The sequence below is a fragment of the Phyllobates terribilis genome, unplaced genomic scaffold, assembly GCF_046119375.1.
Source record: "Phyllobates terribilis strain yellow unplaced genomic scaffold, ASM4611937v1 Scaffold_12__6_contigs__length_324123572, whole genome shotgun sequence".
In the NCBI taxonomy this organism is placed as follows: Eukaryota; Metazoa; Chordata; class Amphibia; order Anura; family Dendrobatidae; genus Phyllobates; species Phyllobates terribilis.
In genome coordinates, this window is record NW_027362772.1 from 310,163,046 (window position 1) to 310,175,515 (window position 12,470).

The following is a 12,470-nucleotide window of genomic DNA, read 5'->3' on the forward strand; positions in this document are numbered from 1 at the left end:
CATTTTTGCGCCTCCTCACCTCTTGCTCCTCCTCTTCCTTTGTTGCTCTTCCTCTTCCTTTGTTGCTCCTCCTCCTTTTCTTGCTCCTCCTCACCTCTTGTTCCTCCTCTTCCTTTGTTGCTCCTCCTCTTCCTTTGTTGCTCCTCCTCACCTCTTGCTCCTCCTCTTCTTCCATTTTTGCGCCTCCTCACCTCTTGCTCCTCCTCTTCCTTTGTTGCTCTTCCTCTTCCTTTGTTGCTCCTCCTCCCTTTTTTGCTCCTCCTCATCTCTTGCTCCTCTTCTTCCATTTTTGCTCCTCCTCTTCCTTTGTTGCTCATCCTCTTCCTTTGTTGCTCCTCCTCTTTCTTTGTTGCTTCACCACTTTCTTCTCACATGGATCACCTTCTCCTATTATCACCTCTTCAGACCTCTCTCTGGTCGTTCATCTCTCTCCTACTCCTCAACCCTTCATATGTAACATGAGCAGAATATTATAACCATTATTTCATCTCATCTTCTGATTTTTTTGGAATACTTCACATTTTTGCTATTTTACTATGTTTCTCCAGTACAAGGACCCTCGTCGCCTGCAGATACACCTGGTGTAAATCCAACAAATGCATCCGATGAGACGTCATCCTCCGGTATAATCCTGTCAATAATGGAGATTTCCTGACGATTATTGTCCAAGAATCTGTCCTGTAACTTCATTTCTTTATGGATCATTTTATAGGAAACGCGACAGCTGCAGAAAGCACAGAGAGAAACGCGTCAGGCGTGGCCGATGACAGTGTGACCGCAGGTAGTGTGCAGGATGCGGCCCCCTACACTGCAGACACGTGGCGGCTTTCATCACCTTGTTAGTTTAGAGTCTAGATAAGCGATGACCAATCAGATTGAATTCACAGCAGCACAGTGTAGCGCTGCTGCCGGCGCCCCTGCATGGTGTCCACTTCTCCCTCCATGCAGGGACTCCGGCGTACTCACCGCCCTCGGCGCTGTCCCCGCAGCACGCCTAGTACGCACATGCGCGCGCTCCCCCATTCTTAAAGGGACAGTGCACGCATTTTATGAATGCCCTCAGCTTGTTGCTGAGAGCCATTTAGCATAAGTAGCACACTGCAAGACGGCTCCCAGCCAATAGCTGTGAGGCATCTTGTATAAAAAAAAACTCCCTCTCCCATAGGGAGTCTCCAATCAATGTGTAGAGTCATTAGTCAGTAAGGTGTACTGCTAGATGTGAGGTCTCCTGGCCTTTGAGCAGCCGCAGTCCTGAACCTGTATTCCTGGTCCCAATGTGGCAAGTCCTGTGTCCGTAGTCCCCTGGTCCTGGTGTTGCGAGTCCTGTGGTCGTAATCCCCTGGTCCTGGTGTGGCCAGTCCTGTATCCAAAGTCCCCTGGTCCTGGAGCAGCCAGAGCCTGTACCCTTGTCCCCTGGTCCCGGTGTTACCAGTTCTGTAACCGTAATCCCCTGGTCCTGGTGTGGCCAGTCCTGTATCCAAAGTCCCCTGGTCCCGGTGTGGCCAGTGCCTGTACCCTCATTCCCATGTGGCCAGTGCCTGAATCCTTGTCTCCTGGTCCCAGTGTGGCCAGCGCTTGAACCCTCGTCCCCTGGTCCTGAAGCGGCCAGAGCCTGTACCCTTGTCCCCTGGTCCCGGTGTTACCAGTTCTGTAACCGTAATCCCCTGGTCCTGGTGTGGCCAGTCCTGTATCCAAAGTCCCCTGGTCCCGGTGTGGCCAGTGTCTGTACACTCATCCCCATGTGGCCAGTGCCTGAATTCTTGTACCCTGGTCCCAGTGTGGCCAGTACTTGAACCCTCGCCCCCTCGTCCTGAAGCGGCCAGAGCCTGTACCTTCATCCCCTGGTCCAGGTGTGGCCAGTGCTTGAACCCTCGCCCCGTGGTCCTGGAGTGGCCATTGCCTGAACCCTTGTCTCCTGGTCCCAGTGTGGCCAGTGCTTGAACCCTCGTCCCCTGGTCCTGAAGCGGCCAGAGCCTATACCCTTGTCGCCTGGTCCCGGTGTTACCAGTTCTGTAACCGTAATCCCCTGGTCCTGGTGTGGCCAGTCCTGTATCCAAAGTCCCCTGGTCCCGGTGTGGCCAGTGCCTGTACACTCATTCCCATGTGGCCAGTGACTGAATCCTTGTCCCCTGGTCCCAGTGTGGCCAGTGCTTGAACCTTCGCCCCCTGGTCCTGAAGCGGCCAGAGCCTGTACCTTCATCCCCTGGTCCAGGTGTGGCCAGTGCTTGACCCCTCGCCCCCGTGGTCCTGGAGTGGCCATTGCCTGAACCCTTCTCCCCTTGTCATCTTTTCTGATTCTTTCTTTTTTAATCTTTTTTAGAAGTTGTGACATTTACTTCATTCTCGGAGGGATTTTCCTTGTTCATCACCGATCTCACCCCAACCAGAAATACTACTGACGCAGTAACGCATGGTACGTGGGCCGAACCCCAGTGTGCAATGGTGGGGCCGCTTCTAGACTTATCTGCCTCTGGGAAAGCTGTGTGACCACCAGTATCCCTGTCCCCAGAATGTATAGCCACAAGAGGAGACCCCAGAATATCAGATTGTATAGTAATGGCCTCAGTGCTATATCAGAGCGCCCCCATCCCTCCAGGCGAGGTACTGCAGGCGCTCAGACTTCTGCCCTTGTTTTGCAGATGTGGAGTCCAGGAGGGAATCTCACCGCAACCTGGTCCTGGTCCTGGTGTCGCTCATGCTTTGCTTCTTGCTGGTCGTTGTGCATCTATTCCTGCTAAAGCTCAGAAAAGCCCATTACTCCTGGAAGAAAGGTGAGAGACGCTCGGAGCTGCCCCCTACGGACCAGACTCGTGTCTCATAGACCTACAGAATAAAGGGGGAACCTACAGCGGGGGGCATTACTAATAATGAAAGCGCCACCTGCTGATAGAAAGTGGAGGTTCAGATTAGGTATCTGGAGTCATCATATTGTTCTTTCTGCTTGCTTATATGGCACCACAATATTCGGCAGCACTTTGGAGACCTTATTACCGCTGTCCCCATTGGGAGATAGATGATGTGTAAATGATCCCTAGCAGCCTATGAGATGTGGGAGGAAACTGGAGTAGAGAGAAAGCGCAAGCGAACTGCGAGCCGTCATGGGTCACAACACCGCACCCCTCCTGCACCCCAATATGACCTCATGTCATAGAGACTTTAATGGACGCTGGTAAATATTTCCATCTCTGGGATAATATTACTGTCGTCCTCGATGTCCTGCAGGAGAATAACCGGAGAAAGTAGGTGACGGATATACGTCAGCACAGGGCAGGAAGGTTACTTTTCTCAAACTTTTAAAGGGTTTTCCCAAAATCTTAAGTTCTCCACTATCCATAGGAGATAAGTTACTGATAACTGTAGGTCCGACCTCTGGGCTCCCTAGAACAGGACTCCATAACCCCGAAAACTGGCCTCCGCAGAGTCCCAGAGGTGCGCATGCCTGACCTCTGCTCCATTCATCGTCTGTGGGACTGGCAGAACTAGAGGAGCTTGTACTCGGCTTTCTCCGGCAGTCCCATAGACAATGAACGGAACGGAGGTCGGGCACGTTCAAATCTGCTGCGTTCAAGACGAGACTCTGCAGAGCTCCGTTCTCAGGGTTACGGAGTCGCTTTCAGGGAATCGCTGGGGATCCCAGACTGCTCCCTACGTTCCCCTCGTTTTCTGCAGACTGCTCCCTACGTTCCCCTCGTTTTCTCCCGACTGCTCCCCACGTTCCCCTCATTTTCTGCAGACTGCTCCCTACGTTCCCCTCGTTTTCTGCAGACTGCTCCCTACGTTCCCCTCATTTTCTGCAGACTGCTCCCTACGTTCCCCTCATTTTCTGCAGACTGCTCCCTACGTTCCCCTCGTTTCTGCAGACTGCTCCCTACGTTCCCTTCGTTTCTGCAGACTGCTCCCTACGTTCCCTTCGTTTCTGCAGACTGCTCCCTACGTTCCCTTCGTTTCTGCAGACTGCTCCCTACGTTCCCTTCATTTCTGCAGACTGCTCCGTACGTTCCCTTCGTTTCTGCAGACTGCTCCCTACTTTCCCCTCGTTTTCTGAAGACTGCTCCCTACGTTCCCTTCGTTTCTGCAGACTGCTCTCTACGTTCCCCTCGTTTTCTGCAGACTGCTCCCTACGTTCCCTTCATTTCCGCAGACTGCTCCCTAGGTTCCCCTCGTTTTCTGAAGACTGCTCCCTACGTTCCCCTCGTTTTCTGAAGACTGCTCCCTACGTTCCCCTCGTTTTCTGCAGACTGCTCCCTACATTCCCCTCGTTTTCTGCAGACTGCTCCCTACGTTCCCTTCATTTCCGCAGACTGCTCCCTACGTTCCCCTCGTTTCTGCAGACTGCTCCCTACGTTCCCCTCGTTTCTGCAGACTGTTCCCTACGTTCCCCTCGTTTCTGCAGACTGTTCCCTACGTTCCCCTCGTTTTCTGCAGACTGCTCCCTACCTTCCCCTCGTTTCTGCAGACTGCTCCCTACGTTCCCCTCGTTTTCTGCAGACTGCTCCCTACCTTCCCCTCGTTTCTGCAGACTGCTCCCTACCTTCCCCTCGTTTTCTGCAGACTGCTCCCTACGCTCCCTTCATTTCTGCAGACTGCTCCCTACGTTCCCCTCGTTTTCTGCAGACTGCTCCCTACGTTCCCCTCGTTTCTGCAGACTGCTCCCTACGTTCCCCTCGTTTTCTGCAGACTGCTCCCTACGTTCCCCTCGTTTTCTGCAGACTGCTCCCTACGTTCCCCTCGTTTTCTGCAGACTGCTCCGTACGTTCCCCTCATTTTCTGCAGACTGCTCCCTACGTTCCCCTCATTTTCTGCAGACTGCTCCCTACGTTCCCCTCATTTTCTGAAGACTGCTCCCTACGTTCCCCTCGTTTCTGCAGACTGCTCCCTACGTTCCCTTCGTTTCTGCAGACTGCTCCCTACGTTCCCTTCGTTTCTGCAGACTGCTCCCTACGTTCCCTTCGTTTCTGCAGACTGCTCCCTACGTTCCCTTCGTTTCTGCAGACTGCTCCGTACGTTCCCTTCGTTTCTGCAGACTGCTCCCTACTTTCCCCTCGTTTTCTGAAGACTGCTCCCTACGTTCCCTTCGTTTCTGCAGACTGCTCTCTACGTTCCCCTCGTTTTCTGCAGACTGCTCCCTACGTTCCCTTCATTTCCGCAGACTGCTCCCTACGTTCCCCTCGTTTTCTGAAGACTGCTCCCTACGTTCCCCTCGTTTTCTGCAGACTGCTCCCTACATTCCCCTCGTTTTCTGCAGACTGCTCCCTACGTTCCCTTCATTTCCGCAGACTGCTCCCTACGTTCCCCTCGTTTCTGCAGACTGTTCCCTACGTTCCCCTCGTTTCTGCAGACTGTTCCCTACGTTCCCCTCGTTTTCTGCAGACTGCTCCCTACCTTCCCCTCGTTTCTGCAGACTGCTCCCTACGTTCCCCTCGTTTTCTGCAGACTGCTCCCTACCTTCCCCTCGTTTCTGCAGACTGCTCCCTACCTTCCCCTCGTTTTCTGCAGACTGCTCCCTACGCTCCCTTCATTTCTGCAGACTGCTCCCTACGTTCCCCTCGTTTTCTGCAGACTGCTCCCTACGTTCCCCTCGTTTCTGCAGACTGCTCCCTACGTTCCCCTCGTTTTCTGCAGACTGCTCCCTACCTTCCCCTCGTTTCTGCAGACTGCTCCCTACGTTCCCCTCGTTTTCTGCAGACTGCTCCCTACGTTCCCCTCGTTTTCTGCAGACTGCTCCGTACGTTCCCCTCGTTTTCTGCAGACTGCTCCCTACGTTCCCCTCGTTTTCTGCAGACTGCTCCCTACGTTCCCCTCGTTTTCTGCAGACTGCTCCCTACCTTCCCCTCGTTTCTGCAGACTGCTCCCTACGTTCCCCTCGTTTTCTGCAGACTGCTCCCTACGTTCCCCTCGTTTTCTGCAGACTGCTCCCTACGTTCCCCTCGTTTTCTGCAGACTGCTCCCTACGTTCCCCTCGTTTTCTGCAGACTGCTCCCTACGTTCCCTTCGTTTTCTGCAGACTGCTCCCTACGTTCCCCTCATTTTCTGCAGACTGCTCCCTACGTTCCCCTCGTTTTCTGCAGACTGCTCCCTACCTTCCCCTCGTTTTCTGCAGACTGCTCCCTACCTTCCCCTCGTTTCTGCAGACTGCTCCCTACCTTCCCCTCGTTTCTGCAGACTGCTCCCTACCTTCCCCTCGTTTCTGCAGACTGCTCCCTACGTTCCCCTCGTTTCTGCAGACTGCTCCCTACCTTCCCCTCGTTTTCTGCAGACTGCTCCCTACCTTCCCCTCGTTTTCTGCAGACTGCTCCCTACCTTCCCCTCGTTTTCTGCAGACTGCTCCCTACGTTCCCCTCGTTTCTGCAGACTGCTCCCTACCTTCCCCTCGTTTTCTGCAGACTGCTCCCTACGTTCCCCTCGTTTCTGCAGACTGTTCCCTACGTTCCCCTCGTTTTCTGCAGACTGCTCCCTACGTTCCCCTCGTTTCTGCAGACTGTTCCCTACGTTCCCCTCGTTTTCTGCAGACTGCTCCCTACCTTCCCCTCGTTTCTGCAGACTGCTCCCTACCTTCCCCTCGTTTCTGCAGACTGCTCCCTACCTTCCCCTCGTTTCTGCAGACTGCTCCCTACCTTCCCCTCGTTTCTGCAGACTGCTCCCTACGTTCCCCTCGTTTTCTGCAGACTGCTCCCTACGTTCCCCTCGTTTCTGCAGACTGCTCCCTACCTTCCCCTCGTTTTCTGCAGACTGCTCCCTATGCCCCTCGGCTTCCTCCAGAACTTTCACATTTTTGGATTATTGTAAATAATAAGACTAAGTCCAGTTGGGGAAAATTTGATTCTCTACAGAGAATGGAGAGATCTGTCCTATTTATCGTCGGTCACTTCACCTGTGAGAGACAGAATCTAAAAATAAAAATCAGAAAATCACATTGTATGATTTTACATAATTAATTGCAATTTATTACATGGAATAAGTATTTGATACAATAGAAAAACAGAACTTAATACTGGGTACTGAGACCTTTGTTTGCAATTAGATGTCAGACGTTTCCTGTAGTTCTTGACCAGATTTGCACACATTGCAGCAGGGATTTTGGCCCCCTCCTCCATACATATCTTCTCCAGATCTTTCAGGTTTTGGGGCTGTCACTGGGCAACATTGACTTTCAGCTCCTTCCAAAGATTTTCTATTGGGTTCAGGTCTGGAGACTGGCTAGGCCCCTCCAGGACCTTGAAAAGCTTCTTACGGAGCACCCCAAGGTGTGATGTTTCTCCCACCATGATTCACGGTTGGGATGGTGTTCTTGGGGTTGTCTCATCCTTCTTCTTCCTCCAAACATGGCGTGTGGAGTTGATACCAAAAAGTTCTATTTTGGTCTCATCTGACCACATGACCTTCTCCCATGCCTCCTCTGGATCATCCAGATGGTCATTAGTGAACTTCAAACGGGCCTGGGCATGTGCTGGCGTGAGCAGGGGGACCTTGCGTGCCCTGCAGGATTTTAATCCATGATGGCGTAGTGTGTTACTAATGGTAATGTTTGAGACTGTGGTCCCAGCTCTCTTCAGGTCATTGACCAGGATCTCCCGTGTAGTTCTGGGTTGATTCTCAGAATCATCCTTAACCCACGAGGTGCGATCTTCCATGGAGCCCCAGACCGAGGAAGATTCACAGTCATCTTGTGTTTCTTTCATTTTCTAACAATTGTGCCAACAGTTGCTGCCTTCTCACCAAGCTTCTTGCCTATTGTCCTGTAGCCCATCCCAGCCTTGTGCAGGTCTACAATTTTGTCCCTGGTGTCCTTAGACAGCTCTTTGGTCTTGGCCATGGGGGAGAGGTTGGAGTGTGATTGATTGTATGGACAGGTGTCTTTTTTTATACAGGTAACGAGTTCAAACAGGTGCAATTAATACAGGTAATGAGTGCAGAGTAGGAGGGATTCTTAAAGAGAAACTAACAGGTCTGCGAGAGCCAGAATTCATGCTGGTTTGGTCGGCGATCAAATACCTATTTCATGCAATAAAATGCAATTTAATTATGTAAAATTCATCCAATGTGATTTTCTGTTTTTTTATTCTTAGATTTTGTATCTACAATAAAAATTACAGATCTCTCCATTCTTTGTAGGTGGGAAAACTTGCAAAATCAGCCGTGTATCAAATACTTATTTCCCCCACTGTATATAAGCACAAGATGATTATTAAGAAACAATGAAATAATATGACTAATACTTATTATATTTTTGCACTTTATATTTCGGTTGTTATTTTATGATCACTTCTTGCTTCTTTCTTCCCGTGATTACCCTTCCTCACCATACATTCGCCCTCGTATGACGCCGCGGAGGTAACTCCGTCGCACTGATTGCTATTATCTTCCGTGGCAGCGCTCTCCTCCGCTTGACAACATTTTGTTAATTTTCAAGGACAGATTTTTCTGCCCCTGAAAATGTAATTCTGTCTTTTTTTTATCTCTTTACGAATTGCTCATTTAAAGCCCCAAGGTGGAGTAATGAACGATGGCGAAGCGGGCATCACCCAGCGCCCGGCTCCACTAATGGGATTCTAATTAATTAATGGACGAGGCCTGTTTATATTTCCACCTTTTAAGGGGACAAAACTTTCGATTTAATCCACCAACCTGACACAATCAGCAAATAGAGGCGAGTTTTGTGGGAATGAATGAGCGGTGGAGTCCGGGCTGCAGCTGGTAATTCTATGGCCGGCGGTGTCTGTGCGGCTCGCTCTGCGCGCACCTGCTGCTCGCTATTCTTGAGGCCGCTGCACACAATGGTCTGATGGCAAGTTGTTCCCCTCCATGAAATTATCCGCAGGCTTTGTGGCCGGCGGGTTTTGTGGCCTTTTGCCTTTTCTGTGTCTTTAACTAGGTGGAATGTTCCGCAGAGAACGTTCCGTGATGAAGGTTTAGAAACTTTACTGTAACAAAGTGACTCAGATTCTTTCTCATTGTATCTTTTTTTTCCAGAAAATGAAACGTCGGATCAGACGCTGGAGAGCACAAAGTCCAGATCTAATAACGAGGAGACGTCGAGTCCGAGCAGGAACGCCACCGCCGCTGCGCCAGGTCAGGAACGATACCAGTATGAGCCCCCACATAGCCCTCTATATACAGTATGAGCCCCCCACATAGTCTCCCTATATTCAGTATTAGCCCTCATATAGCCCCCTATATACTGAATGAGCCCTCATATAGTCTTTCTGTATACAGTATGAGTCTCCATATACAGTATGAGCCCCCACATAGTCTCCTTATACAGTATGAGGCCCCCTATATAAAGTATGAGCCAGCACATAACCCCTATATACACCATTAGCCCCCACATAACCTCCCCTATATTCAGTATTAGCCATCACATAGCCCCCTATATACTGCATGAGCCCTCACAGCCTTTCTATATACAGCATGAGACTCCACATAGCCCCCTATATACAGTATGAGCCAGCACATAGCCCCCTATATACAGCATGAGCCCTCACATAGCCTTTCTATATACAGTATGAGCCCCTATATACAGCATGAGCCCCCACATAACACCTATATACAGCATGGGCCCACACATAACACCTATATACAGCATGAGCCCCCACTTAGCCCTCTATATACAATATTAGCCAGCACATAGCCTCCTATATACAGTATGAGCCCTCACATAGCCTTTCTACATATTGTATGAGCCCCCATATACAGTATGAGCCCCCACATAGCCCCTATATACAGTATGAGCCAGCACATATCCTCCTATATACAGTATGAGCCCCCATATAGCTCTCTATATAAAGTATGAGGTCCCATATAGCCTACCATATACAGCTTGAGCCCCCACATAGCCTCCCTATATTCAGTATTAGCCACCTACATACGGGCACATACTCCATACGCATATAAAAACAACACATACTCGCCTCACTCCTGCTCCCGCGTCGCTCTGGTCTCCAGTGCACGACTCTGCACAGCAGTCGCAATGTTGTGACATTATCGCGTCTGCTGTCTCAGTCGCACACGCTGATTGGTGGAAGGAGACCGCCTCTTCCACCACGGTATATAGCGGTGATATCTGTATCTGGACATGGGCGGCAGAAGACATGGTGTTGCCCGTGGGCCGCTGTTTTCTTTGCCCCGGTCTGGTGTAGACAATTCTCTATGACCTACAGAAGCAGCACTTACTTATCTCTTTTGCATCCTGATTGTTTGTTACATTTTATTCTGCACTGAACCATTGTATCAGTCTGGATTCCAGAATGTTTCCTCTCCCAGGATTGTCTGCAGCAGCGTACCCCAAGCTCCAGTCCTCACGGCCCCCCACAATCAGGTTTTCAGGATTTCCTCAGTATCGCACTGATGGAATTATCATCAAGACGTCAGAAATTGTGCAATACTAAGAAAATCCTGAAAACCTGATTGTGGGGGGCCGTGAGGACTGGGTGTTTGGGAAACGTTAGGACTGTGCGGTTTTTCAGCCTTCGGATGTATTTAATGATGTTTCCACTCACTGACAAGAAGCCGAGATCTAGAAAGTGTTAAGAAACAGAACCCACTACAAAGCCATCGATTTCCATGGAGGGAGGTTTCGTTCGCCTCCCCCTGTTAGATTTACTAATATCCAATGTTTCTTGGGTTGAAGATTAAATTCTTAGTTTCGTAACTGGTAATTAAGACGACATTAAAATGAAATGCGGCTCCGCAGGCGACCATTGTGTCTCCAGCGCGGCTCCGCGGGCGACCATTGTGTCTCCAGCGCGGCTCCGCGGGCGACCATTGTGTCTCCAGCGCGGCTCCGCAGGCGACCATTGTGTCTCCAGCGCGGCTCCGCAGGCGACCATTGTGTCTCCAGCGCAGCTCCGCAGGCGACCATTGTGTCTCCAGCGCGGCTCCGCAGGCGACCACTGTGTCTCCAGCGCGGCTCCGCAGGCGACCATTGTGTCTCCAGCGCGGCTCCACAGGCGACCATTGTGTCTCCAGCGCGGCTCCACAGGCAACCATTGTGTCTCCAGCGCGGCTCCGCAGGTGACCATTGTGTCTCCAGCGCGGCTCCGCAGGCGACCATTGTGTCTCCAGCGCGGCTCCGCAGGCGACCACTGTGTCTCCAGCGCGGCTCTGCAGGCGACCATTGTGTCTCCAGCGCGGCTCCGCAGGTGACCACTGTGTCTCCAGCGCGGCTCCGCAGGTGACCACTGTGTCTCCAGCGCGGCTCCGCAGGCGACCATTGTGTCTCCAGCGCGGCTCCACAGGCGACCACTGTGTCTCCAGCGCGGCTCCACAGGTGACCACTGTGTCTCCAGCGCGGCTCCGCAGGTGACCACTGTGTCTCCAGCGCGGCTCCACAGGCGACCATTGTGTCTCCAGCGCGGCTCCACAGGCGACCATTGTGTCTCCAGCGCGGCTCCGCAGGCGACCACTGTGTCTCCAGCGCGGCTCCGCAGGCGACCACTGTGTCTCCAGCGCAGCTCCGCAGGCGACCACTGTGTCTCCAGCGCGGCTCCACAGGCGACCATTGTGTCTCCAGCGCGGCTCCGCAGGCGACCACTGTGTCTCCAGCGCGGCTCCGCAGGCGACCATTGTGTCTCCAGCGCGGCTCCACAGGCGACCATTGTGTCTCCAGCGCGGCTCCGCAGGCGACCACTGTGTCTCCAGCGCGGCTCCGCAGGCGACCACTGTGTCTCCAGCGCGGCTCCGCAGGCGACCACTGTGTCTCCAGCGCGGCTCTGCAGAGGTAACTGATGTCTGACGTCTCTTTGTATCTTCCTCAGCAGAAAATACCAAACACAAAATCCCCGGAATCCAGTACAACAACCAGGTGTCTCTATGAGGGGGCCGGACCCCGCACCCCACAATGTCCTGCACAGTTACTGTCTACGTGTTTTGTATGTTACATGTATGTAATGAGAATAAAGTATTTCTGCAGAACGGGATTTGTGGATTCTGCATTTCTGAAAACGAGCAGATGGTCTGCAGCACAGAACATAACCCCTGTGTGAATGGGAAGACAAGATCTTCACTCTTTTACATGCAACAAAGTCCCCACCGCTCCGCTGACCCCATAAGTGCAGAGTCCAGACCTCCTCTGGTATAAACACTGCGCCTCCGCCGGGAGCTTCATGGCAGAGCAGCAGCGTGCAGCCGTACATCACCAAGCACAATGCCGAGCGTCGGATGGAGTGGTGTAAAGCCGCCACCACTGGACTCTGGAGGAGACGTGTTCTGTGCAGTGATGGATCCCACTTCTCTCTCTGCATCTGATGGAGGAGTCTGGATTTGGTGATTCCAGGAGGACGTTACCCCCTGACTGCAGATGGTGGAGGAGGATAACACTATGGGCTTGTGGGACAATTGTAGCTTTCACTTTATGGTAACAGTTTGGAGAAGACTCTTGATTGAGGAGAGGCCGGGCTCTCACAATCTCTATTCTAGTTCACCCCAAAAGGTGCTGGACGAGGTTGAGGTCCGGGTCGGTCATGTTCTTCCAC

The 12,470-nt window shown here is 52.1% G+C and overlaps 1 protein-coding gene across 6 annotated transcripts in view; it reads left to right on the top strand.

Moving 5' to 3' along the window:
• Positions 1–12,256, top strand: part of CRTAM (cytotoxic and regulatory T cell molecule) — a 73,556-nt gene extending 61,300 nt beyond the window's left edge. For 2 of the 6 annotated variants that reach the window (XM_073657391.1, XM_073657393.1), the window contains exons 9-14: positions 549–623; positions 713–781; positions 2,321–2,413; positions 2,640–2,771; positions 8,971–9,069; positions 11,754–12,250. In XM_073657391.1, the coding sequence (XP_073513492.1) occupies positions 549–623; positions 713–781; positions 2,321–2,413; positions 2,640–2,771; positions 8,971–9,069; positions 11,754–11,812 (527 nt within the window). In that variant the 3' untranslated portion in view covers positions 11,813–12,250. Of the gene's footprint in view, positions 1–548; positions 624–712; positions 782–2,320; positions 2,414–2,639; positions 2,772–8,970; positions 9,070–11,753 lie in introns of all 6 variants that reach the window. The other 4 variants (XM_073657395.1, XM_073657396.1, XM_073657392.1 and 1 more) reach the window with 3 other exon arrangements.
• The last annotated feature ends 214 nt before the right edge of the window (positions 12,257–12,470 follow it).